Source organism: Phyllostomus hastatus, unplaced genomic scaffold, assembly GCF_019186645.2.
Source record: "Phyllostomus hastatus isolate PE091 unplaced genomic scaffold, TTU_PhHast_1.1 phas_contig_86, whole genome shotgun sequence".
Lineage (NCBI taxonomy): Eukaryota > Metazoa > Chordata > Mammalia > Chiroptera > Phyllostomidae > Phyllostomus > Phyllostomus hastatus.
In genome coordinates this window covers 79,731,332-79,758,265 of record NW_025333977.1, presented here as the reverse complement: position 1 = coordinate 79,758,265, position 26,934 = coordinate 79,731,332, and the positions used below count along the sequence as shown (strand labels likewise).

Genomic DNA, 26,934 nt, shown 5'->3' with positions numbered 1-26,934 from the left:
ACAAAAACTGGAGTAGCTGTGAACACCAGGGAGGGTGAGTCCAGGGAGAAAAGTGAACCTAAGGAGAAACAATAAAGAATGCTTTCATATAATGGACCGTCAGGAAAAAAGAAGACTGAAAAGGAGGAGCCGGAAAGGCAGGAAGAAAGTATATGGTGTTACAGAAGCCAAGGGGCCTGAGGGCTTCCAGAAGCAGGGCAAGTCAGTATACAGAGCAAATATTTGTTAGTCAACCCTGTGTGTCAGTTGCTGGGTCAGTGGTGTCAAACACTGCCGAGAAGGCAGATTTCCATATAGCTCTTGACTGCTAGGAAGCCCTTGCATTAGACCCATTGACTTGTATCCAGAGTCTAGGAAACAGAATTGCAAAGTGCTTGAAGACTTGCAAAAACATTGTAGATTATCTATTAAAAGCTTGAATTCCAGGGCAAGACTCCGTGGGGTGAATTCTGGCTTAGTTCTAAGTTAGATGTATGATTTTGGGAAAGTCTATTGATTTTTCTCTTTTCCTCTAATTCCTCACTTGTAAAATAGTACTTTTTTTTAGTAGGGTGATTGCAAAAATGGAGTCATTACTATCAAGTTATTAGAAGAGTGCCTGGCATGAAGTAAGTGTTAAAAAGTGATCTTAGAAGCTATAAAATAGGGCATCTACAGTTAGTTCAGGTGTTGAAAATATAAGCATATCCTACCAATGGAGACTTGAATCTCCTGATGAGTTTTACAATTGCCCAACTTCCCTTGGTCTTTACCTTACCTTGATTCAAGGTAACTAATCTTTCCTTCCCCAGGCTAACCCATTAGGGACTACATTCTAAAAGGCAGCACCACAAAGGGGTGATCGTTAGGGGTGATGAAAGTGGCAGGTTTCTGGGGCATCAGCTTTATGATGGGGAAGTAATTTCTACTGGCAGGTTCACCTACATCTCCTCTTTTACTTCTCTGAGCCACCAGTAGTTCAGATTCTTGTGTAGTAACTGTGACTTGTAGCTCACTGCCTCCCACCACTCATCAAAGAGGAGGGCCCAGGCAGTCTCTGTGTCAAAAGCAGCTATGCTTCTCTTTTGGCAACTGGTTGGTTGTTACTTTGTGAAGAACCTATGTATCACAGACTCAATCTGAATTTTATTTCTCTCACTGAGATGGCTTTATCTTTGTCCCTCTGTAGCACTTTCTTCAGTTACCTATTTTAAAAATTTTATATTGTTATGTATTTTTAAAGTTATCTCATATCCTTTTTGGAATAAGGCAAGGTAAAAAATGCATAGCAGCAAACAATAACTAGCCATAAATAATAATTAGATACTGTGAATTACTGGGAGATATGATGTAGCCCTCCTAATTGATAGAGGAAGAAAGAATGAAACAGAGGGGTGGAGAAAAGGGGACAGAGAAGACTATTCATGTTTTAAACAATTTCAGAAGGATGAAGAAAATGATCTCTTTAGTCTGGGACTGTATTCCTCATGTGAGGTTTTCACTGACAGTCCCGCAGTCTCTTATCTCTCCTGCCATGGACCAGCATCATCCACTCATTCATTCATTCCTCCCTGTCCTCCTCCCTCTTATTCTGAGAACTGACCTCCACAGGAATCACTGAGTGACTTGTAAGAGAAAAGATAAAGGAATTGTTTTAACAGTGGTGATGCAGTACTAATGGTGATAATAATGGCAAAGAAATAGAACTAGGAAGTAATCATCAGGGAACATTGTATTTATTTGTAAGCTATACTACTGTTACCTAGAAATCTCAGTTTACTAAGCAATTGCCAGACACCTTTTAATTCCTTCTTACTTAAGTGCAACAGACATTTTCCTAGCAAGGCCGATTGCCCACACAGGGCGGCACTGATTAGGTCCATATAATTTAATTCTAGCCATATCACTGGAACCCTGATGAAGTATGATAACTTTACTGGGAATTTCATTTGTATTAAAATGGCTAATTAAATGTTCTTTTTTGGAGGTCAGAAAATAATGCGAAAAAACTTCAGCTTTACTGCAAAAGAAGTAGAATTCATTGGATTCCATGCAGCATGCATTGCTTGCTGACAATATGGGAGGAGGAACATGTGTGCACTGCTGTGACCTTCCTGTCACCGCTCTCTTGCCTGGCTTAGACATCAGTGCTGCTCTATGCTTCCTCCACAAGCAGCCCTGTGGAGCTTGTGGAGGGCTGAATGGTGTTGATAAGCTTCTGGGAACAAAAGGATCAATGACACTCTGTCGCTGTCCTGAGAAAGTGGAAGGTCATTTCAGTCTTATTGGTCTCCAGCTGAATTTTGTTTGGATCTTGTCCTGAGGGTCTGAACCAGGTTGCACAGGTTATTGAAAGAGTGATCCCTTTACTATGGAACCTTGTTTATCATGTAGCAGGCAGAGCTGAAGCCATTGAGAGAACTATCTAGGTTCCTAAATAAATTAAATCCCACCCACTCCCCTTGGCTCTACACCACAGTTTAAGGTCTGTGGTGTAACGCCACTTGGCCTATATGACCAGACCTCTAATAATATCCACATTGTTAACCTTTCCCTGGCCACTTCACTCATTCTTTCATTTATTCACCTGGCGTTTGGGAGACTATCTTTCAAGCATTGTGCTTCACACGAGGGGTACAATGATCAGTTTCCCTGGAGTTTAAGTTTATGGAGGATTCATCAACCAGAGAATTAATAAATCAGTTCAAATACTAAAACACACAAAAAAGGAAAGGCTGAGTCTGAGTCCCAGAAAAGCTCTCCTGGGGAAGTAGCAGAAGAATTGGGGCAGGAGAGGGAGGTGGTGAGAGCTTTCAGGCAGAGGATAAATGTGTGGTACGTGTCCATTCCTGGCCGACCGTTACAAGTCCTCAAGGAGTGTTTGTTCTGAGTGTTAAACTGACGTGTGTGTGAAACTGTGGCACATTACATGTCTCAATATACACCTACAGCCTCAGTAGGACACCGCTCTAACTGTGGCACATGGGTACCGGAACACTGTTTATTTCACAATGTTTTGTTGTTGTTGCTATTGTGCTTATAAACAACCCCTTCCTAGAGCCTGACCAGGAGCTCCTGGACCTATAAGAGGACATATCTGACTGTCTCTTGACACCAAATACAGCATTTTAAAAAATTGTTTTTGTATTCCTTCTAGCCAAGTCTTTAAAAGACTTATATTGGTTAAGATGAAAGAGATAATCTTGGAAGATGGAGAATATAGATATGATTTTTTAAAAAAGGGCAACTGAAGAAGAATTTTAGAAGCAAAATCTGAAGGTATAATAGAAGAAAATAGTGATGAGCTAAAGACATAATATTATATAAATTTAAAATATTAGCCAATTTATACAAAGAAAGTAGTCATTTATATGTAAAGGCAACACAATACCATCCTCATATAAATGAATATAAATGAAAAATCAGAAGATATACTTTTGTTGAAAAATTCACCTAATTAAATACTCCAGTCAAAAGAAAACTACCAGGTATGGAATTATCATAAAGAGACCAGCAGTAGATACTGAAATATGTAAAAATAAATTCATATTGATCACAGTATCAAGGTTAAGTTTATTCTTCACAAGGCAGTAAAGTCTCTTCAATATGCAGTAGTTGGTTCTATATTATAACTTAGTATGTCCATAAATAATGTGCTAAACCCAGTGACAGGGTTGTTTGTTTGCTAGTTATTTCTTCTTCAGTCTGAATGTTTGTTATTATTAAATCTTACTGGTGTCCAGAGGTACAGTATAATAAGTTGTTTCCAGGAAAGGGGTTTAGAAGAAAATACTTTGTACAAAATATCTTGTTTATATTATTTCATAAACTGCCATGAGATTAGATGAGAAGGCTTAAAACCTTCCTAGCCCATTTCTATTTCAATACCCTTTAAAAATATTCTCACTAAAATTAAAAATTAACCATTCATATTATCACTGGAAATTCAATTAAGTCAAAAGACACCTCTAGTCAGTTCTGGGTTGAACAGAACATGTTTCTGTAAGAGCTAATTCTGGTTGGTTCCTCAGGATGTCCTGAAGCAGAACCAGATCTCTTAACCTAGACTTCTGCTACCTTCCCAGGGGCTGTTCCTTTCACTCCTGGAGAAGAGAAAGGCAGGAAAATTCATGGTGGGTTAGTTAGGGAGAAATATTAAAATACTTTCCAAGCAATTTAAATTTTAAAGATCATTCATTAAGGAACTACTATGTGCCAAATAAAAGAGACAGGTGAGCAGTGTGATGTAAGGTAAGTGGAGAATGAAGAATGAATGGTAATAAAAATAAAACAAATGTTGATTTGGTCATTGTTTCCTCCTTGATGTAATTTAAAAAGTACAAAATTACAGGTCGATTTATTTGAGATAAATATTGTTTTCTAGGCTCCTCTTTTGGTCAGGGCATGCCTTCTCATGTGGATCTTTGCTTTGTAGTTGCTTTTTTCACATTTTCACATTTGATGCTCACAATAACTATATTAACTAGATAAAATGTTATTCCTGTTTTTTAAGATAAGAAAGTAGTATTAGGGAGGTAAAATGACTTGCCCCAAGTTACAGAGCCAGTAGGTGACAGAGAATTGAACCCAAGAACTGAACCCAAGGCTATCTGACACCAAAGACTGTATTCATCCTACTCTGGTAGTCCTGTGGGCTGTTGTTAGCGTTAGTACAGCCTGCATCAGCAGAACCAGGGCTGCGCCATGAAAGGGCTTAGTCATGGTCCCTAGCACACAACTACCCTGAAGAGAAGGCCTCCGATAGCCGCTGCCTCTGCCTCACCCACCCTCATCTCTCAGCTTCCTGTCATAAGATTACCCAACCTTCATGCTCGGAGCTGATGCTTTTTGGGGGAGGGGTTTCCTCTGCGGGTCCCGAAACCCTTCCTTTGTTAATATCTTCCTCCCTTGTACTTTAAAAAATATCCTTCAGTTTTCCCTCCAAATTTATTGAGTTGTTAATATGTACTGATAATCAGGAGTAGTCATGGTTCTAAGTGTTAAAAATACTTCAGCACGCAAATCAGACACACACACACACACACACACACACACACACACACACACGCGCGCCCTTGCCCTCATGGGATTTACTTTCTTCTGGGGACAAACCAGACAAGAAATGATACAGGATGTTAACAAGATGCTATAGAAAGGGGACAAGAAGTGAGATGGAGGGAGCTGCAGATTTAAACAGAATTATCTTGGACTCAGATCAAGAACATGACATTCCAACGGTAATTAGAAGAAGATGAAGTATGGGACATGTGGACTTCTGGGGGAAGACTTTTCCAGGTGGAGAGAATCAGTAAAAGGGCCCTGAGGTGGGAGAAACCTTGGCATGTTGGAGGAACAGTAAGGAGGCCAATTTGTTTGAGGTGAAATGAGAAAAGGGAGAGAATAGTGTAGTGGGGTTATAAGATATTACTTGGATATAACATGTGGCCTTTCATGCTAACTTTGTAGATATCCACTCTTCTTCACCACCCACTTTCCTTCTCTACCCATGTGACCAAGATTCTGGTGGGTTTTACTTACACCAGAACCCATCTCAAGTAGACACATACTTCTAGGACTAGATTGGTTTTTCTTATTAAAACACACATAAAACTTAGACAGACTGGGTAGTTAATCAACCACTCTAATTTCCTTGAGTTCCAAAAGGATTTAAGGGGACTAATAATAAAATGCAACATTTGACACTTATTATAAACCAGGTACTATATTAGGTGGTTTGCATGTCTAGTCTCTTCTGTTGATTTTAATAACCCATTGAGAAAGGAACTACCCATACAAATATTCTTCCTTTTCTCCTTTCTCTTGTCTTCCCCATTTCCTTCAAACAACCCCACTTTTAGCCATGCTTTAGGAACTATGTCTATTATTTGCCAATCCATCATACTGCTGCCAAAAACTTTAGCTTTCTGTGGATATTTCAATGAGTAAAATATCACCTCATCATGTTTATTTCATTTTCACTACATTTATTTTATTTATTTTTATTTTATTTTTAAATAAAATTGTATATATTTAGATATACAACATGACAATCTGAGGTACATATACATAGTGTAATGATTACTATGTGCTAATTGACATATGATCTCTCCTTATAGTTATCACTTGTGTATGCATGTGATGATGGTTCCTGAAATCTACTTTCTTAGCAAGTTTCCAATATTCAATACAGTAGTATTACCTGTAGTTAATATGCATACATTTGGTCTCCAGACTTGTTGGTCCTGCATGACTCCAACTTTGCACCCTGTGACCAACACCTCTCCATTTCCCCCACCTCCCCATCCCTAGTAACTACGGTTCTACTCTGTTTCCGTGCATTTGACTTTTGTTTTACATTCCATTTATGAGTGAGATCATGCACTTTTTTCTTCTGTGTGTGGCTTATTTCATTTAGTATAATGTGCCCCAGGTTCATTCATGTTGTTGCAAATGTCAGAATCTCCTTTTCTAAGAATGAATAATATTCTAATTATTTGTTTATATATATGTATACATATATATGTATATCAGAAATCCACAGATGGATATATATATATACATATATATATATATATATATGATTTCATACATATGATTTCTTTATCCATCAGTGGAAACAGATGGTGTTCATATCTTGGCTATTGTGAATACTGCTGCAATGAACATCAGAACATGGATATCTCTTAGGGGTGACTAATGTCATTCCTTTGTGTATATACCCAGAAGAGAGATTGCTGAATTTTAGTAGTTTTACATTTAGTTTTTTGAGAAACCTGAAAAATTGTTTTTTATTATGCTTTTCATACTGTTTTCCATAGTATCTGCACCAATTTACCTTCCCACAAACTATGTACAAGGATGCCTTTTTTCTATATCCTCGCCAACACTTGTTATATTCTATTTTTTTTGATAATAGCTACTCTAATAGGCGTGAGGTAATATCTCATTGTGGTTTTGGTTTGCATTTCCCTGATGATTAGTAATGTTGAGCATCTTTCCATATACCTGCTGGCCATTTGTATGTCTTCTTTGGAAAAATGTTTATTCATGTCCTTTGCATTTGACACATTGTTTCTTATTTTAACACATTGTTTCTTATTTTAATATTGGGTTCCATGATTTCTTTATACCTTTTGGATATTAATCCATTATCAGATATATGACTTGCAAATGTTTTCTCCCAATCCATAGGTTGCCTTACATTTTGTTTATTGTTTCCTTTGCTGTGCAATTTTTTTTTATTTTGACATAGTATACTTTTTTACTTTTCCTTTTGTTGCCTGAGTTTTTGGTGTCATATCTAAGAAATCATTGCCTAGGCCAATGTCAAGGAATTTCCCCCTATGCTTTATTCTAGGAGTTTTGCAGTTTCAGGTCTATGTTTAAGTCTTTAATCTATTTTGAGGGTTTTTTGTGTGTGTGTGTGTATGTGAGTGTCTATATGGTATAAGATAAGGGTGCAATTTCATTTATTTAGATATGAATATCCAGTTTTCTAAGCACCATTTATTGAAGAACGTATCCTTTCCCATTGTGTGCTCTTGGCACCCTTGTTGAAAATTAGTTGACCATATATACTAGGGTTTATTTTTGGCCTCTCTATTCCACTCCATTGTCCTATGTGTCTTTTTTTATGACAGTCTTGCACTGTTTTGATTACTATGGCTTGGTGGTATGGTGAGAACTTAGGAAGTGTGCTGCCGCCAGCACTGTCCTTCTCAGGGTGCCTGGCCTATGTGCCCTGAAGTTTGGGGATAAGGGGACCAATGCCTGACTCAGGTTGAAGAGGATATGTTGGGAGCCCATTCTTGGCTGGCAGTGCTACATGGGCCTAGTGAAGACAGATATGACCATAATGAGGAAAAGAACTACTTTTCTGAAATAAGAGGCCAAAGCGCCTATTTGCCCAGACAAAACTGAAGGCCATGCAAAGAATTCTCATCCAGGGAGAATACCGAAGAGAAATTAAGTAGCCCCCATATGGGATAGGCCCCCCAGAAGCTCAAGGGCTGCAGGAAGGAAGAAGCAGAAAACTGGAGGAGAAGTGTAACCTGCATCAGAGAGACAGCAGCCACAGGCCAGTCACAGATTTCTGAGGAATGTGCCAAAGCACCACATGAGGTGGAGATGACTGTTTTTATTCTCCCCATCCAGAGAGCACTGAGGTCAGATTGTGGAGAACATGACAAAGAAGGTCCTTCCCCACTTACCTCTCCTGGTTTTCCTCTACCTTGTGATCCTCCAAAATAGGTTCAAGCCAATGACTAGGAGTGGAAGAGAGGAAGAAGCCAGGAAATCTCTGGGGGAGATTTCCCTCAGGAAATCACATATCTCTGGGGAGAGATGCGAAGATGTCTCCCGCATCTCTCCCCCAACCCCACAGACACACAGCCCACAACCTCACACAACCTCACGCCCAGGTTTCCACAGCTGACACAGACCCAGGCTGCGGATGGGAGGAGGGGCAGAAGTTCTGGACCAAATTAACTTTCACGAGTTTTGACATTATGTTTGAGAAGACTTTTAAATTATTGACAGGGATCTGGTCTTGTCACTGAAAGAGACCAGACAAAATGTATTATGTGAAAATCACCAAAAAAAGAAAAAAAAAGCAAAGGAGTCTGCCTGAAATTTCTTTTTTTAAATTTCTTTTTATTTTTTAAATTTATTTTTAGAGAGGGAAGGGAGGTAGAGAGATAGATAGAGAGAGAGAGAGAGAGAGAGAGAGAGAGAGAGATATCAATGTGCGGTTGCTGGGGGTCATGGCCAGCAACCCAGGCATGTGCCCTGACTGGGAATCAAACCTGCGACACTTTGGTTTGCAGCCCAAGCTCAATCCACTGAGCTACTCCAGCCAGGGCTGAAATTTCTTTAGAAACTATTCAATAGAACCCTTGTTATCAGGCAATGCTGGGAAAAAATTAATTTTTGCCAACTTACCTAGACCAGCTTATTTATTAACTAACTACAAAGGTAGTTATTTATAAATTTAGGCTATTATTGTTTGAGTGATCTTATCAGTCAAACTAAATTATTCAAGACTTTACCTTTTTCCTGTGTAAAATTGAACCTGAAACTTACTTTCTCAAATAATATTTTCATTGGCCTTCCATTCCATCAACGCAGCATCTATTGGCATAGCCACCTAATCTCCTCAACAAATGTGTAATTGTACTCTATCAATTACAACACCTCCCTCAATTTCATCACCTGCAGCACAACTAGCCTTTAAACCTGTGCCAACATTCACTGGAGAAGTGCGCTTAAATGAGTATATATAGGCTATCAGCTGCGTCCAAACACATCTGAGTCAGCCTCATCAACCCTCAACCTCAGGATGAGGTGGGTACTGACCTTCAGGCCCGCATGAAGGAGACACATGGTGTGAGATCCTAATCCCTGCACAAGTCCCTGTTTCCAGGTTGGAGGCAGACTGTTTGGGGAAACATGTGCTTCTGGGTGATTGACGACAATGTGTTTTGCTGGCTTACTGGTCTAGACAGGGTTTGCAGGACTCTCTCAAGGGAAGACAATAGTAAGAAGGATAGAGCTCATCACACATCACATGATGCATTTGTAGACAATAATTACCAAATGAACTGAAAGACAGGTTGTGCGATAAATTTTTCCCAGAGACATCTTACTCCAAGGAGGGAAACTGGATAAACAAATATCTGAACTAAACCAGTCATCAAGAAGGCTAGCCCTGATTTGTGGATGACAGGTATGGGAAAATAAAGAAATAAATTCTTTAACAGTTTGTAACATGTGCCCCAGGTGAAATGTGGTGAGGAAGGTATAATGACCAGGTTTCCTAGAATTCACTGGAGAGCACTGGAGTTTTGCATGGATTCCACACATATCTCTGGGCAATAAGAATTACAATAATGTTGAGAAAAGAAGGGGTAACAAAAAGAGGAGCATCTTTTTCTCTGATTTATTTCCAACTGCGGAGGCGGGCCTCACTCCCAGAGGCTGCATTTCTCAGAAAACGCTGGTCCAGAGAAGGGAAGGATTAAAGAGGCACAGCTCTCATGCCAGCCTTTTCAGAGCAGCTCTGCCAGCTTCACACTAGAAGGGATTTAGTCAGTGTCTACAGATAATTGTTGAGCACCCATCAGGAGCTCCTGGAGGCAATAGGACTCAGTCTCTGAATTCTGACTGTTTGGGTTCCATCCCGGCTCTTCTACTTTCTGTATGACATTGGGTAAGTTATTTAACCCCTATGCCTCAGTATCTTCATCTGTAAAATGGGGATAATAACAGTACCTATTGTGTCATTGTGAGAATTAAATGAGGTAATCCATTTACTAGTTTAGGGTGGTGCTAGACACATTAGAGGCACACAAATATGAATAAATACTGTTAATATTATTGCTTGCTACTATTGATACAATCATGGAAGATGGTAAAATATCTCATGTAATTACTAGGAAGAAAACTGGGAGTCCTTTGTATGGCAGCTGTCTACAAACCTTTTATTTGTCGCCCGGGATTAGACAGACAACCCTGTTGAGTCTCCGTTGCAGTCTCTCCATTTCTACATGTGCCCATTCTAATTCAGACCATCACCACTTTAAATCACTTAAAATCTACATAATTTGGTCTTCTTGCTCCTTGTTCTTGCTGCTACTACTTACCATACACACAGCTTCTGCTTTACTCACCCACAGTGGCTGCCTGGTGATGGTGATGATCACATCTCAAGTCCACAGTTCACTGAAATTTAAGTTCACCCTCATCTAGTTCCACCTCACCCGAGCCACCTTACAGCCGCCTCCCAAACACTGCCAGCACTCACCCTGCTTGTCTTCATAGGTCCTGCACTCATTTTATTTTGTTTTTGATCAAATGTATTGTCTGAATATTTGTTGCTCATCTTCCTTCCATTTGGGGCTATATTTCCTTCCAGACGCCTCCCTGACTTCCTTCCTGTGCAGACCTCCCTGATTCTGTTCCCCTCACCATTAGCACTTACTTATTTTTCTTACTTTTCCATGCCTGGATATGTAACATGTAACAATGGTGGAAAATATCAGACAGCAGGGAGGCCTCTGGACACTTTAAAGCAGGCATGACAAGTGAAGGTGTCAAAAGTTGCTATCACAAGAACATCACCAGTCTTCTCACTGCCTTGCAGACTCTCTCTGGGAACCCCCTCTTAGCTTTAGAGCCCAGCATTGAGACCTACAGCTGATCTTGTCTGCTTCCCCTGTGATTTATATTTGACTACTTTTATCCAATGGCATGGTTTTCAGTTCAACCCCCCACTCTTTTCTGACATGCTTGCTCATAAATCAGTAGTTTATTGCATCCCCTGGGCAACTGCTTCTTTCAGTGTCTGACCTCCCACTTGCCCAGGATCAGGTGCATTCTCCTGGGGAGCCTGCCAATGGTTACTCATGGCATCCAGGAAATATCCAGACTGTGGGGACCAGCTAAGTTTTGAGAGAGGGCTTAATATTAAAAACAATATCATCAAGTCCAACGGTTGTGCACAGCCATAATGATAGGAGGGTCTGTGGGCTGGTGGGCAGTGAAATGGGAGGCTAGGCAAGCAGGCCCTGCCAGAACGTAAGCTCTGTGTATGTGGGGCCCTGCCTTTCTGGTTTATCACCATGTCCCAGCACCTCAAAAATTCCTGGCATGTTGTTGTTGAATAAAACCTTGTAGACGGTGCATGGAGCTCCTTGGGGCAGGAGAAACCCCTGAGTTATGCCAGTATTGTCCCACACTAGACTGGTCAGGCGTCTCTGATTGTTCCATGTGGGCTTGTTTCATCTTGCCATTTAGCTTGTCAGCCTCCTGTCTTTTCTGAAGACAGAAAATGCAGCTGGGACTCAGCAAACACCAATTAGTTCAGGTTGAATTGAACTGGGTTTCCCTGGGTAACTCGTGAAGTTTGTTATGAGTTACAAGGATCTCCTCTAGTTAAAGAATGTTTCCATTTTTGTCAACATTTGTTTAAAACCTACCCTTTTATTGAGGGGAAAAATGAATTGGATGTTTGCAGGAAAATAAGTAGCTTAATGGTTACAACTGAATTATGCAGTTCATTACATCTTAGAACTTGAAATAAAACCTTCACCTTTTGAAATGGGCTCCCAAGACATGTTCCATCTTGCTCATTTCCTTTTTAAAAAGAACACACAAGGGTGAATCCTACCAGCTTCTGAGGTAGCCAGTGATCATCACCCTCCAGCTTGCCAAGACAAAATTTGGACTTTTTGGTTGTAATTCACTGATTATTCTAAGAATATAATTTTTATTTAGTTATTCTCAACCACTGATTTAACATGTTTTTTGACATAAAAATCAGACTGAGAATTGTTCCAAACATAATCTATCATTATTATCTTGACAGAGGTTGAAATTTTATAAAATAAAAAATAGCTCCTCTTAAATCAGAGCCTGATTTAAAACAGGGTTTCTCAACCTCAGCACTAGTGACCTTTGGACCAGATGGTTCTTTGTTGTGGTGGCTGTCCTGTCCTGTGTCGTATGGCATTTAACAGCATCCTTGGTCTCTACATATGAAAAGTCAGTAGCACCTCCCAGCTTCCCATTGTGGCAATCAAAGTGCCCAAAGCCTTGTCTGGGTTGCTCGGTTGATTGGAGTGTCATCCCGTACACCAGAAGGTTGTGAGTTTGATTTCTAGTCAGAGCACATGCCTAGGTTGCAGGTTCGATCCCTGGGTAGGGGCACATAAGGGAGGCAACCAATCGATGTTTCTTTCTCATATCAATATTTCTCTCTCTCTCTCTTTTTCTCCCTTCCTCTCCCTCTAAAATTGATAAACATACCTTGGGTGAGAATTTTTTTAAATGTCCCCATACAGTAGCAAATGTCCCCAGGACGTTGGGGGGCAAAGTAACCCGGGTGAGAACCACTGATCTAAAACAGTCATGAAGTCTGACCTGTGGGTGGGTCCGTTATTTTGAGGAAGTCTTTTGATTCTTCAGAAATTTCCCAACTGTATCACACAGTGTGACAGTAGATCAGGTAGTGATTTTCTGTTTTCTAACAAATATATTTATTTGTGCTCTCTTTCCTTCCTTAATATGAGAGCTCTAATAAATTGTGGAGTCCAGAAGGGTAACATTGTCCTTTTCCTTTCCTTGAATTTCTTCACAGACATAAGAATGGTGCTTGGTCTGATGACAACATGTGATGTATGGCAACTAACCCCATAGAAAACTCAGCGAGAAGAAATTCATTTCTGCTTACACCTGGAAGAAGGGGTCATATGGCATGATTTTTCCTCCTTTATTCACTGTTGTATTTTCAGCACCTAGAAGAGTATCTGGTACATACTAAGGGTCCAGTAAATACGTAATAAATGGGTTACATCGTTTCCTTTTAAAAAAATTTTTAATGGGGTCCCTGACCCATTTTTTAAGGAAAAACATTTCTTAAGACTCTCTTTTTTATGCACTTTCCAATAACCATCTGTGCTTCTTTGCCACACAATGCTGCTCCTCTGACCCAAGCTTAGCCACTAATGTTTTCTCAAATTCTCATCAACATCTTTGCCAATGAACAACTGCTCAGTTTGTCCTCTTTGTTTAGAATGTTTATAAAGCTCTCAGCTGAGTCAAATAAATATAACACAGACTTCAAGAATCAGCTTATTTCATCTTTCCTGGCCAACACCTGAGTTCATAAACTCACAGAGACCTTTCTTTGCTCAAAGCCTAAGACTTATTGGCCTGTACCTTTCCTTGTGCATTTAGGAAATTCTTTTGAGAGGAAGGGAGAAAAAGCAAGTGAGATAGATAGATAGATAGACTGATGTGCGAGAGAAATATCGATCAGTTGCCATATATATGTGCCCTAGCCAGAGATCAAACCCATAACCTAGGTGTGTGCCCTGACCGGAATCAAACCCCCAACCTTTTGGTGTACAGGGCGATCAACTGAGCCACATCAGCAAGGCTCCCTGTGTATTGTAATACTGTAAGAGGCAACACCTTTCACCTTATGATTTTGACTCATCATTTCCATGTGTGCATGTCCTCTCTCTCCATGTACTCTGCAACCCTTCTGAAGGCAGGAACAAATTATCATTTTTTAACACATAGAGTATATTAAATGATATCCATATAGTGAAGGAATGTTATTCTCATTAATTCTTTTATTCATCCATTTATTCAATTAACATTTTTTTACTGGCCTATTCTGTGCTAAGCATGTTCTCGGAGGCAAAACAAATATGTTCCTGTTTTTATGCAGTGTTTAGATCAGACAGAGAAAACACAGTATCTCATGTGGTGAGAACCAGATTTAACATCAGAAGACTTTGGTATGAATACCAACTTGGCCACTTACTATCACGTAACCATTTATGCTGTCAGCATCTCAGTGTTTCCATCTGGAAAATGGGAATGATAATGATTGTTCTGTCTGTCATAATAAAGAAGATCAAACCACATTACATTTTATGTGCCAATATGTTCTAAGTGACTGAATGTGATGGTGTTAATTTGTTCACAAACTTCTTGATATGCTCCCCTTCAAGAAGTGGAGCCTAATTCTCTTCTTGAGTATGAGCTGGACTTAGTGACTTGCTTCTAACAACAAACAGAATAAAGCAAAAGTAATGGTGTGCAATTTTGGAGACTAGATCGTAAAAAGGCAGTGTGGCTTTTGTCCTGCTCACCCTGTTTCTTGAATTACTTGGTCTAGGGGAAGCTAGCTGCCATGTTGTGACTGCCCCATGGAAAGGCCATGCGGTGAGGAGCTGAGGTCTCCTGCCAACATGCTCCAGCTTAAAAACGGAACCCCGGAACCCTCCGACCCTGTGAAGCCTTCACATAACTGAAGCCCCAGCCAACAGCTTGAGTATGACCTCATTGGAGAACCCGAGCCATACCATCCAGCTTCGCTACCCTTGATTTCTGACCCATAGAAACCATTTTTTAAGAAGACATTATTTACTTTTAGAGAGGGGAAGGGAGGCAGGAAGAGGGAGAGAAATATCAACGTGTGGTTGCCTCTCATGCACCCCCTGCTGAGGACCTGGCCCACAACCCAGGCACATGTCCTGACTGGGAGTCGAACTTTGGTTTGCTGCCCACGTTTGATCCACTGAGGTATGCCAGCCAGGGCTCTAGAAACTGTTTGAGACAATATATATTTTATAAGTTGCTAAATTTTGAGGTAATTTGCTATGAAGCAATAGATAAATAATTCATAGAGTACTACAGACATTTAAGATTTTATTTTTGAATATGCTAATATTTGTTAAATGAAGAATATTATAATCTACTATGGTTTATTGCTGAGTGAGAAATTAGAAGTGAAAGAAAAAGAAACTTGAAAAGAAAATGACAAAATCTTAAGAACTAGGAAATATCAGATGAATATAAAATTTCTAACAGGAGATTTGCAGGCATTTCTCCCTCTGCCGCACTCTTTATTTCTGAACTCTATCAGCTGTGACAGTGGCGGCAGGGCATGTGCCAAAGGGGACAGGCTCCAGTAGCTGGTCACCTCCACCGACTGCTTCTGTTTAATTCCACTCCCTGTTCTCATTTTGAGTTAAAATGAATAGTTTTAATTAAATAAGGATGAAAACCTTACTTCTGCTCCACAGAGACCGTGTGTGTGTGTGTGTGTGTGTGTGTGTGTGTGTGTGTGTGTATTAGACAAAGTTACCATGGTTCTTTGTTAACACAAAGGCCATGGACTTGAAAATTAACGATTTGTTTGCATCAGTGTCAACTTCTGAAAGTCAGTGTCATCCCTTTGCCGTAGCAACACTGCCCCAGCCTGACCTCACTATTAATACCACCATTGGGAGGCTGAGTTCACAGTCCTCACTAGTCAACTTGTTCAAAATTAATGTGAAGCAGCAAAAAATTAAATTTAAAACTATTTACCTACATCTAGTCTACAGGCTCTCCAATTACTACAACCAATTCCTGAAACACCCCACTGAGAAAACAGCTGTGGAGGAGGACTGTCAATATATTAACCTATTTAATAATAAGTACAAAATTTAATTTCTCACTGAGTACTTACTGACCCTGATTTTGCCAGGGCTTCAAGTGAAGGGCTCTGGAAGTTGTGCTAACTCTTGGAAACCATGAGAATAGTACTTAATATGTTTATCTAAAACATTAGAAGTTAGAAATGGTTATGGATGATACAATTTTTTTGAAATTTTTTTATCAGTATGGTTCATTAAAGGATTGATAGTTTGTGGAAATTAAAACAGTATGAAAAGCTCCTTACTTGCTGGAGATGTGCTCATGGCTGGAGAAGGCTGGGTGCTGAGGGTGGATTCTGTAACACTGCGTGCAGCATCTGTTGGAGGGTTCACTGAGCCTGAAAGGATGAAGCAGACATTTACAATGAATAAAAGTATAGTAATAGAAAGTTAAAGTATTGACTTAGTCTCTCTCCCAAAAAACTTCGTGTGTGTGTGTGTTTTTTTTTCCATTTAACAAAGCATTATTGAGGGCTGTTTAATAGGCTAGGCAGTGGGATGTAGTGGAGGATGGCAACGAGGCAACGACATGGGCCACGTTTAAGGAGCCTGCAGCCTAGATGATGGGTGGGCAGCCAGGCACTGTGCTGAGTGCTGTGATGGTGAAGCGCAGGGGCCACGGCAATGAAAGGAGGGGCACCGGCCAAGATAGGGAGGTCAGGGAAAGCTTCCTGGGGAAAGTGACGTTTAACTAAGACCTGATAACACAAATACAGCAGCTAATATTTTGAAGTATTTGAAAAGTGACCACACAGTTTACAAATCTGTAACCCCATAAAAATTGTTTTATCAGCAAGAGTAGAAACAGTGATACAACTATGAGATTGGATGTAACACCTGTGAACTTGAAACTGTTGGTATTATTATGCTCTTTCTAAAGTGTCTATTTGTTTCATAAAACTTTCACTTGGCTACATTTCTCTGTCCGTGTGTGAGAAGGGAGCTAGGAATGAAAGAGAGGCTGAAATATTTGACTTATTATATATCTACATGGATTTCTTAAAATTTCCACTATTTTACTGTAAAATATTCCTATTAGCAATATGAAACAATCTACAAATACCAAAAGTATCTGATGACTTTAGGAACATGTGGGTTAAGTATGGGTAACAGATACTGAGGCTAGGGTATTTGTGATTTTTCAGATAAAATGGCATTGGGAATAGCATCACGTATCTGATACCAATTACTATGTGCACAGTTAATTACAAATTACACTATTGGTTCTATTCTGTAATTTACTTTAAGGGAAAACCGTATAGTATTTAAGTTATGTCACTGATATCACAGAGCATACTGGAGAATTTCTTCTTGTGATCTAGATTCATCTATGTTTTATTCTCATTGTTGGAAATGTTGTCATTGCTGTTGGCTGCAGATGGCACAGACAGCTGTCTCTGACGCCTGTCATACAATGATTCCTTGTTATTAATCTCTGAGGAGGTGGGGGAGGGCAGTTCTATGGAGAGCATATGAGTAAGCTGGCAAAATAACCATCTTCTTCCTCCCACACCATCCAAACAAGATGGACCTGTTAGCATGATACGCACATTTGCTCTTGATTTGGCCCCTGTCATGTTCCCCACCTGCATTTCCTGATGCTGCCTGTTATACTTTACATCTCTCTCAAATCACATCGTTCGTCCAACAGGTGGTCGTTCAACCCAGTTTCCCAAACACAGTGTGCTCTCTGTGACTTCTTGCTGCTGTGCCTGCCATTTCCAACACTTTCCCACCCCAAACCCCCTGGGTACACTTCCTCAAACTTAAAGAAGCCTGAGGATCTTTCCGATGTGTTCAGAGTTTGCCCTAACAAAGGCCTTATTACTCATTGGTTATGCCCAGGAGAAGTAATTGTTTTATTCACTTTGTATTTTTGTATTTTACGCAAGTGGATGATGATTGAGAGCCTACAAATTCCTTCTTAACATTGGAAGAAAGACCAGCTTAAGTACAGAGCTGACTACTGGTGCAACATAAGCATGATCTTCCAAAGTAAGAACCTTAATCAGTATGAGCATGGCTCTGGGAAAACAATGCACAGGTGTTTTTCTCTGTAGATTGTTTACAGCAGAGGTTGGCAAACTATGGCTCACAGGTCAAATGCAACCCATTCCCTATGTTTGTAAATCAAGTTTTACTGGAACACAGTCATGCCCATTTGTTTATGTATTGTCTGTATAAGAAAAGTGTGTTGCTTCTGAGTGCTAAAGCAGAGAAATTCTGGGAATATTACAGAGCAGAAAAGAGATTTAGTGAGAGGTGCACAGTTTTTGCTGCCTTTTGTTCCAGAGAAGAGTAATAATGTCTAAAGGCTGCAACATAACAGCACTCTGAGGTGCTTCCATCCCTGCCTGTACCCAGCCTCCCAGGAACTCTTTGCCCTTTGACAAAAATGATACAGAGCTTTTAAAATGAACCTTGAGGCCAAAACTTATCCTTCTGGTTTCAGGTTGTCCTGCAAAGTAGAAACTCTGCTTTGGTTAAAACAAAACCCAGAGGGTGTCAAAAGGAGCAGCTGAAAAAACCTAATAGGAGAAAATTATTTTCTAAAACTCAAATGAAGAGTTTAGCAAAAATATATGAACAGTTTCAGACTATTACATCGACTACTTGTCAGGGGCTGAGAGGCCAGCCTCAAGCAGCTCTACTTGTTCCCGAGTGTGTTTGCTCTGCAGCAGGCCTGGCAGGCCTGGCAGGCCCTCAGGACAAGCAGTGGGCAGCAGTGACCACGTGCCTGTCCCATAGGGCAGTAGGGCCAATTTTAGGGCTTCCTCAGAGCTTGACTCAGCCCTTAGCTGGTCCACATAGAAATAAACTCCAGGACCCTCTAGGTCCCTGCTACTCAAAATGTGGCTCATGGCTTTTCTTAGGAACTTAATAGAAACTCAGATTCTCAGGTCATCCCCCCGCCCCTCTTGACTTACTGAATCAGAATCTGCATTTTATCAAGGTCCTTGGGTGATCTGTATGTACATTAAAGTCCTTTATTGATACTCTCAGGATCCCCAAGATCAGTCATGGGTATGGGAGACATCACAAGAAGTATTTGTCTGGCATACCCCACTCTAATATTCAATGATTCTTTTATCCCATTATTGATGTAGCCCCCTTTAATTCTTTCTCCACACCCAAAAGACACATGCACACTCACACACACACTCACACAGCTTGTTTACCCTTACCTTTCTTTTTATTCCCAAGGTCTTGACCTTAACAGTTACTGTTGGAAATCCATTTAACAAATAAATCTCTGTCGAAGCTGATGCAGCCAGGATATTCCCCACCCCAGAGGGTATTCACGCTCAACTTTTAGATTGAAACAGGAGAAAATATCCCCCACATCTCAACAACAACGAAAAAACCACACTTGGCATATGCCAAAAACCTGACTGCAGTGCTCCAATTTTAGACGTTCTGATCAGCTAGGATAGCAGAATAGGATATTTTTAAAAAATTAACTGTTGAAATACCGGAATCTGCATGCCTTGGTAACTCAAATAACTGCCTGATGAGCTACTGATGACCCCCACCCTGACCCCATTCATTTCTGAGTTTTCTAGAGAAGAATCATCGAGCCTTTGAGCTTCCTGGGAGATTGGGGCTGGGTTGGGTAGGGAGCACCTCAGGGCACTGTTACCGCAGCCTTCCAACATTAGTACTCTTCTTTGAGAACAAAAGGCAGCAAAAACTGCTCTCCACTCCCTAAACCCATTTTCTGCTCTGTAATATTTCCAGACCTTCTCTGCTTTAGCACTTAGAGACAACAGAATTTTCTTCTGTATCCTCATCTTAATATCTGTCAGCAATAATAGCTTGATAAGGCAATGACTCTTGGATAAATCATTAGAAGTTTACTCCAATGTTCATACATCATCCAGTGGTATTAACACAGGCAGAGAAAGCATGTTTGGAAGTGTTTAAGAACTATAACAAATAGGGTAATATGATACAGTGATGTATCATATCACTTCACGGAGTCTCAACTGCATCTTCTAAATCATTTGCAAAGATATATGTTGGATTGTGACTAGAATATAAGGTATAATTTTGGGAAACTGGGCTTTTCAAGATTTATTGTCTTTCATATTTTATCATAAAGGGTAAAAACTCATTATAAAAATTTAAAAATAACCTCTGTTCAGAGCCTAAAATTATGCTAGATCCAGGACTATCCTGTAATATTGGAATTGTGTGCTTTGGGTGTCAAGATCAGTGTTCTTCCTTATTACCCTAAAAATATTCATTAATTTCTAATCTTAAAACTAAACGTAGTTCAAGAGAATGAGAAGACAAGCCACAGAATGGGAGGAAAATATTTGCAAAAGACACATCTGATAAAGGACTGTTATCTAAAACATACAAAGAGCTCTTAAAACTCAACAATAAGAAAAACTATCTGATTGAAAAATGGGCCAAAAATTTTAACAGACACCACATCAAAGCAGACATGCGATGTCAAATAAGCATATGAAAAGATGCTTTACATCACATGTCACCGGAGGAATGGAAATTAAAACAACAATGAGATACCACTACACAGCTATCAGAATGACCAAAACCCAGAGCACTGACCACACCAAGTGCAGGTGAGGAGGTGGAGCAACAGGGACTCTCATTCATTTGCACAATGACACAACTAACCTTGGCAGACAGTTTGGTGGTTTCTTACTAAACTAATCATACTATTACCATACAGTCAGGCAACCGTGCTCTTCGGTATGTACTGAAGCAGTCTAGCACTCATGCCCACGTGGAAATCTGCACATGAATGTTTACAGCAGCTCTATGCATAATTGCCAAAACTTAGACTCAACCAAGGTGTCCTTTAGTAGGTGAATGTGGTACATGGATACAATAGAATATTATTCAGTGCCAAAAATAAAAATTGAGCTATCAAACTTAAAAAGACAAGGAGGAACTCTAAATGCCTATTATTAAATGAAAGAAGCCAGTCTGAAAAGGCTACACACATACTGTATGATTCCCATATAACATTCTTAAAAGACAAATCTATAGAGATTGTAAAAAAAAAAACACCTCAGTGTTTGCCAAGGGTTGGGTGCTAGAGGAAAGGGATTGATAGGCAGAGCACAGAGGACTTTTAGGGCAGTGAAACAATTCTGTGTCATACTGTAATGATGGACATGTGTCATTATACATTTGTTGAAGTCCCTCATATGTACAACACCAAGGATGAACCCTATGGACTTCAGATAATTACGATGTGTCAGTGTAGGTTTCTCAGTGGTAACAAATGCACCATTCCAGTGTGTGATGTTGATAATGTGGGAGAATATGCATGTGTGTGGCGGGTGGGTATGAGGGAAATCTTTGTACCTTTCTTTTACTTTTGCTGTGAACCTAAAACTGCTCTAAAAAAATAAAGTTTTTAAACAACAAAGCAAGCATAGTTTTAAAATAATAAAATAATAGTTTTTAAAACATAGCTCTGTCCATGATGGAAGTAGGGTTCCCTTTGGAATTTGAGGTTGTTTGGTGTTTAGCTTGTGTCCTTTGGTTCCACCGAAGCTACTGGCAAAGCTGTGCAAGAACCAGTTCTCTTTACTGTTCCAAGACAGCAGCCCTAACTGCACCCACACTTCAGAAAAGAAGGTGTATTTATTTTTGAAGGAATTAGACAAAGTTGCACATGGATCTTTCATTGTAAACCCATGACCATTTCTGAGTAATTTAACTGTTAAGTTCATGGGACAACTTGTTTATATACACAGAGAGAGTTACAGCGATGGTGCTGCTGCCGCGGCATCTGATTAGCACTTGTGTCTGAAGGGTGGGGAATGGCCTTGCCTGAGCCACCCACACACCTTTCTCCCTGCAGTAGTCCCAGGGACCAACTCCCTGCGTTTGGACAAGGGTAGGAAGGAGCCAAGACACAGGCCGTGACCTTGAAACAAAGAGAAACTCTTTTCCTCATCCATTATTCTGGTTTTCACGAGTATGTCCTAGAATACAACATTACTGAAAATAGGAAGGTGGAAAAAGATGTTTAGTCCTGCAGAGTATTTTATTAATGACTTTCAAATCTATTTAAGTTTCATAGGCATTACTTTACTATTACATATGCATATTGGACAGATGTCATTACAAACTTCAGTTTTTTATAGGCAATCTGTTGTCACAGTGTTAAAACATTTGTTCACATCTTTTATGTAGTAAAATATCCACTGTTTGATCTGGTTAATCAAATGTTGTAGTAAGTAGAATGATCCTACATACCAGTTTTCAGGTCATAAAAATCTTCTGTGTGCCAGATTCTGTGCTTCAAAGTAGTGGTACCAAAGCCATTAAGATATAGTCTCTATCCTTAAAATATTTATATCTCATACATAGTGTACCCATTATGCTAGGTATAATTGAATGTTTTTGGTGACTCAGAAGGAATTTTAAGATTTTAAAAAAATCCTAAATGATGATTTCTCTTGATCATCAATATATTTGTGTCACTTTTCATTATATGGTAGAAAAACAAAATGCCAGTTAGGAGTTATTATTAATGGAATTTGGAAAAAAAAAGCTGTATTCACCTGAAATTCTTGAAAATAAGAATTAGCTACTTTTTATTTGAAGAAAATCTTTTCAGTAGTGCCCCATTTGTCAAAAAATGCTTGCTCCTTTGAAGTTTAATAATTTTAAGTAGTGTAGTGAGAGTTTTCTGAGATTAAAATATTACGGAAATGATGAATATTCTAAGTTTTCCAGTCAGACATGTTCTGAACTTACGGCATCTTGGCCACCCTGTGTTGACCTTATGCATTAGACAACTCACCGAAGGAAAAAGTGGTCTTATTGGATGAGATATTCCGCACTTTATTTCCAGGCATTGGAATCAGAGCCATGCACCAGATGGTCAGGTTTTGGGACTGGGTTTGGTTATTGCCATACCCCAATGTGAAAACAGACTTCATGTTCAAAAATCCACTTTTGTTTTTTCTTTCTTCACTAGGAATGTATGTTTCTACAAGACAAATAAGAATGAGGTTAGTCACTAACATTTCTTGTATAAGCCTCCAAGGCGTGGCTGGCCGCAGTTAGGTTTATGGTAATGGAGAGCCTCAAGGGGTCGAGCCATAGCTTCTGAGCTGCAAGTGCCTGTGCCAGCAGGCCTGGAACTAACCAGAACTGCTTTGCTCAAGCTCCTGTCTGGTATCTGTCCAGGGTCAAGGTGTGAGATGTACTGATTAAGAGTGTTGCCTTGTTTGTAACAGTGGTTCCAGGGGGCTTGGGGAGAGGACTGGTGAATTACACCTGCCCTGGCAAGAACTTGGGAGGGCTCTGCTGTGAAGCCTGGATACACGTCAGGGATATACCTGAGTCACCAGGAAAATACAAAATGACCTCAGCTGAGACTCCATTTTGGGGTCCCCACTTGTGAGGTGTTCTGTGCCATATCAGTGGTTCCCCAAGTCCCCCTTAGGAAGAGAAGACAAAGGACCAGACCTGACATCAACAGACCCCTTGCTATGAATGTATGTGTGATACATATTCTTACATTAGTGGCATTGCTGTATTGTATGTGTTTTCTGCAATAAGCTTTAGATTTATAACCATTGTCATTTTGGATCCTGTGAGTCTTCTTTAGAAATAGGAATCTATTTAACTGCCACTGTTAGTACAACCTCCAAACAGCTTACATGGCAGTAGGAATTTAATGTAAAACCATTTGTCATCATAGGCTAGAACTTTCTGAATTCTCACAGCTTCTTTACATTAAAGGTCCTAAATGCTAGTTCTGAAGTTATTACTTGCCAACTCAGCACTAAATGTGGTTGTATACTGGTAGATTTCTGACCATACTCTCTGGCCTTATGGTTGGGACCATAATTGTAACTGCACAGGAACTTCAGTGCTTTAATATAATTTTCTCCATTCATGCTAGCTCTGTCCAACCTCACAGTGCTGTAACTCACCTGCCTCCTTTCCCAGACCCTTCCACCTTTGCACACACTGCATGCCCATTCCTTTCATCATTAAGCCCTTGGGACGTTAGGTTCTGGTCAGCATCAAACTGTCTTAAGAATAAATCCTCGTGTCTGTTAACCATGATAACAGAGTTTCTGCCAAACTAAAGATAACAGTCTCACTCTCAGTTATGTTTAGCCTCAGGCCTATGAAATCAGAATATCCCTACCAACCACGTGCTCATGAAATCAGATTGGACGCCACCATGGCTGACACCAGACCTGAAGCAATGATCAACTACTCCCTGCTCTAGCTTGGATGACTCAGTAGAGCCCATGACCCCAACTCCCTTAGCTACCACAACTAATGATTTTCTCCCTATAAAATCTATCACCTAGAGGCCATTGGAGAACTGCATCTTAGAGTACTGCCTCGTCCGTGCCTCTGGTCTTGGTGCCTATTCCCTAAATAAACCTTTACTTTTCTTGGCTGCAAACTCCTGTTTGCATTTTACTGAACTTTGATGCACATAGGCAAACTAACCCCTTTGGTTCAGTAATATAATGGGCACATCAGGGATTATTTAACAGGAGAACATATTTATAATGACATTTAATAGATATTATCAGGCCCTGACTTGTGTGGCTCAGTTGATTAGGGAATAGTCCTACAAAACAAAAGGTCACTGGTTTGATTCCCAGTCAGGTCATATGCCTGGGTTGTGGGTCTGGTCCCTGGCTGGGGTGCATGAGAGAGGCAACACTTACATTGATGTTTCTTTCCCTCTCTTTCTCCTTCCCTTTCCCTCTCTATAAATAAATGAATGAATGAATGAATGAATGAATAAATAAATAAAATTTTAAAGACCAGATATTATATTGATCACATCCTGTCATTATTGTGGGTGAACTGCTTTTAAAGTAAACTAATAACAAAAACCAATAATAGTCTCAAAATGAATCAAGTAGATGAACACAATCATTCAGAAACATAAACCTTTAATTTTTCAAATTAAAAGTAATGCAGTAAGAGCTATGCATTCAGTTACTGTTGAAAGTACATTGCACTTTGAGGAAAAATGACTCAGGAGAAAGGAGCAGAGCTGATGCCCAGGCAGGGAATGGCTGGGATTGTTCTGGCAAAGGCTGTCAAGTTCCTCGCCTACGAAAACTATGGCTTTGTGCAGCCACCCCTGAGCTCGTTTCAGTGTGTGTTCTTGATCCAGCAACTTTTAATCCCCCTGGTGAACAGGGCGAAGTCCTTTCTGTGCACTTCCTCCAATTCCCCCAACTCCCATTCCACCTAGGTCCTTATAAGAAGATGTGGAAATCATGTTTATTGATTTAAACAGTGGTATTATATTAATTACTAAATATAAAATTATTAATAAATTTATGTTGAGTTAAACATTTTGCCCTCATATAACAGATCTGCTTTTACTAACTGAAATAAAACGTTAGTGTTTGTGTGTAAGTTGATTACGTCAACTGGATTTCTTACATGCTGGGAAATGTTGCCCCCATCCTCCTGGAGGGGCCAGATGAGCTATCAGAAAGTGGCACCTGGTAGGCAAGGTGATGTTTGTCTCGGGAGGAGAATTGTTCTTAAATGCCAAGACGATCTTAGGCAACGGCAATTTTTATTGTTCTTTGTTTTCTTTCTTTGCCAACCCCATTTCCATTGACTGATTTCCTTACCTTTTCTTTCACCTTGAGGAGAGCCACTGTCTGTAAACCATGTGAAATTTGCTGTAGGAAATACATTCCTCAGTGAGCAAGTGAGTGTTCTCTGGGGTAAAGACAGGACACAGAAAGAATCATTTGCAAATTCAGAAGAAACAGATGACCCTTATATCCTCACTGAGCCTCCCAAGAGGCAAACCAGCAGGAAATACTTTCTCTACTTTCAACAATGCAGTGTTTACATTTAAGAGGTTGTACAGAAATTTGAACTATAAATAGACTTTCTCTTTATGTTATAAATTAATGGCTAGAATTCAAAACAATACTAATATTGCAAATCTGCATTCTGGGTTTTGAAAGAAGAAAATCACAACTACACATGCAGAATAAAATGTACTAAATGGAAATGAAAGGATAGAAGGAAGAAGTTGTAACAGAAGCCAGACAAGAATATTCTGTTAGACTAAATGCCACACTTTGCTTGTTTCCATTCCCCAAATAGTGTAAAGTACTATTTGTAGCAATAACCACAGTTACACCTTACTGTAAATATCTCACTTTTGACTTGTAGAAAGTTTTCCTAATTCATTTTTCATGTTATTATCTTAATACTATAGGGTAGGTGGGTCACACTTTATTATTGTCACTTGACAGATGGAGAAACCAAGGCACAGAATTACAGAATGGCTAAAGGGGGTGGGTGGAATATAGTTGATGGAACAATTGGGAACTCTGTTACCTAATTCCAGTCCAAAATATTTCCTGGTAAAACACATTTATTGAAATAAGAGAGAAAGAAAACCAGGTAGTTTATGTTACAGCACTAGAAAGTTTAGAGGTAGGGTTGTGTTTTCAACACTATTTGTGAGATGGTGGTTTCTTCAATAGCTTGGTGACTTTATTGGATCCTCATTATTTTATCTAAGATACTGCAAAATTATAACTCCACTTACAATTACTTGTTTTCTCATCAAGAGATGGGTGTAGTTTTACCTATTACCAGCTCTTGTTCTTAGTTCTCAAATGTGTTCCAACTGATGACTGTAAAGAACCAGTAGTTAACTAATAAAGAACAATTAACTGTATGTCGTGTGTGGTGTGCCAGTTTCCACACAGACTAGTTAGCCACGAAGTGTCTGCACCTATAGAGCCGAGAAACCAAATTTAAACACACTGAGTTACATTTCTCTTGTGAGAACCTACTGAGGTAGAGTGTAACACCTCTCAGTGTGTGACCACCAAAATCTCAAGGAAATAATGCGACTTTCTGAAGAAGCTATCTGTCATGTATCCAAGATGGTTAGCAGGGAACAGTGCAGCTCCCCGTGTTCCCACTCATTCAGCACTTGAGAGCGGGA

General features: G+C 39.8%; 1 protein-coding gene across 4 annotated transcripts in view; it reads right to left on the bottom strand.

Annotated features, from left to right (window-relative positions):
- The window catches only part of CD96 (CD96 molecule), an 85,814-nt gene that overhangs the window by 20,645 nt on the left and 38,235 nt on the right, over positions 1-26,934 (bottom strand). For all 4 annotated transcript variants that reach the window (XM_045851384.1, XM_045851385.1, XM_045851387.1 and 1 more), the window contains 3 exons: positions 25,592-25,682; positions 22,762-22,950; positions 16,217-16,309 (listed from right to left, as the gene is read on the bottom strand). In XM_045851384.1, coding sequence (XP_045707340.1) covers positions 16,217-16,309; positions 22,762-22,950; positions 25,592-25,682 — 373 coding nt within the window. The remainder of the gene's footprint in view (positions 1-16,216; positions 16,310-22,761; positions 22,951-25,591; positions 25,683-26,934) is intronic.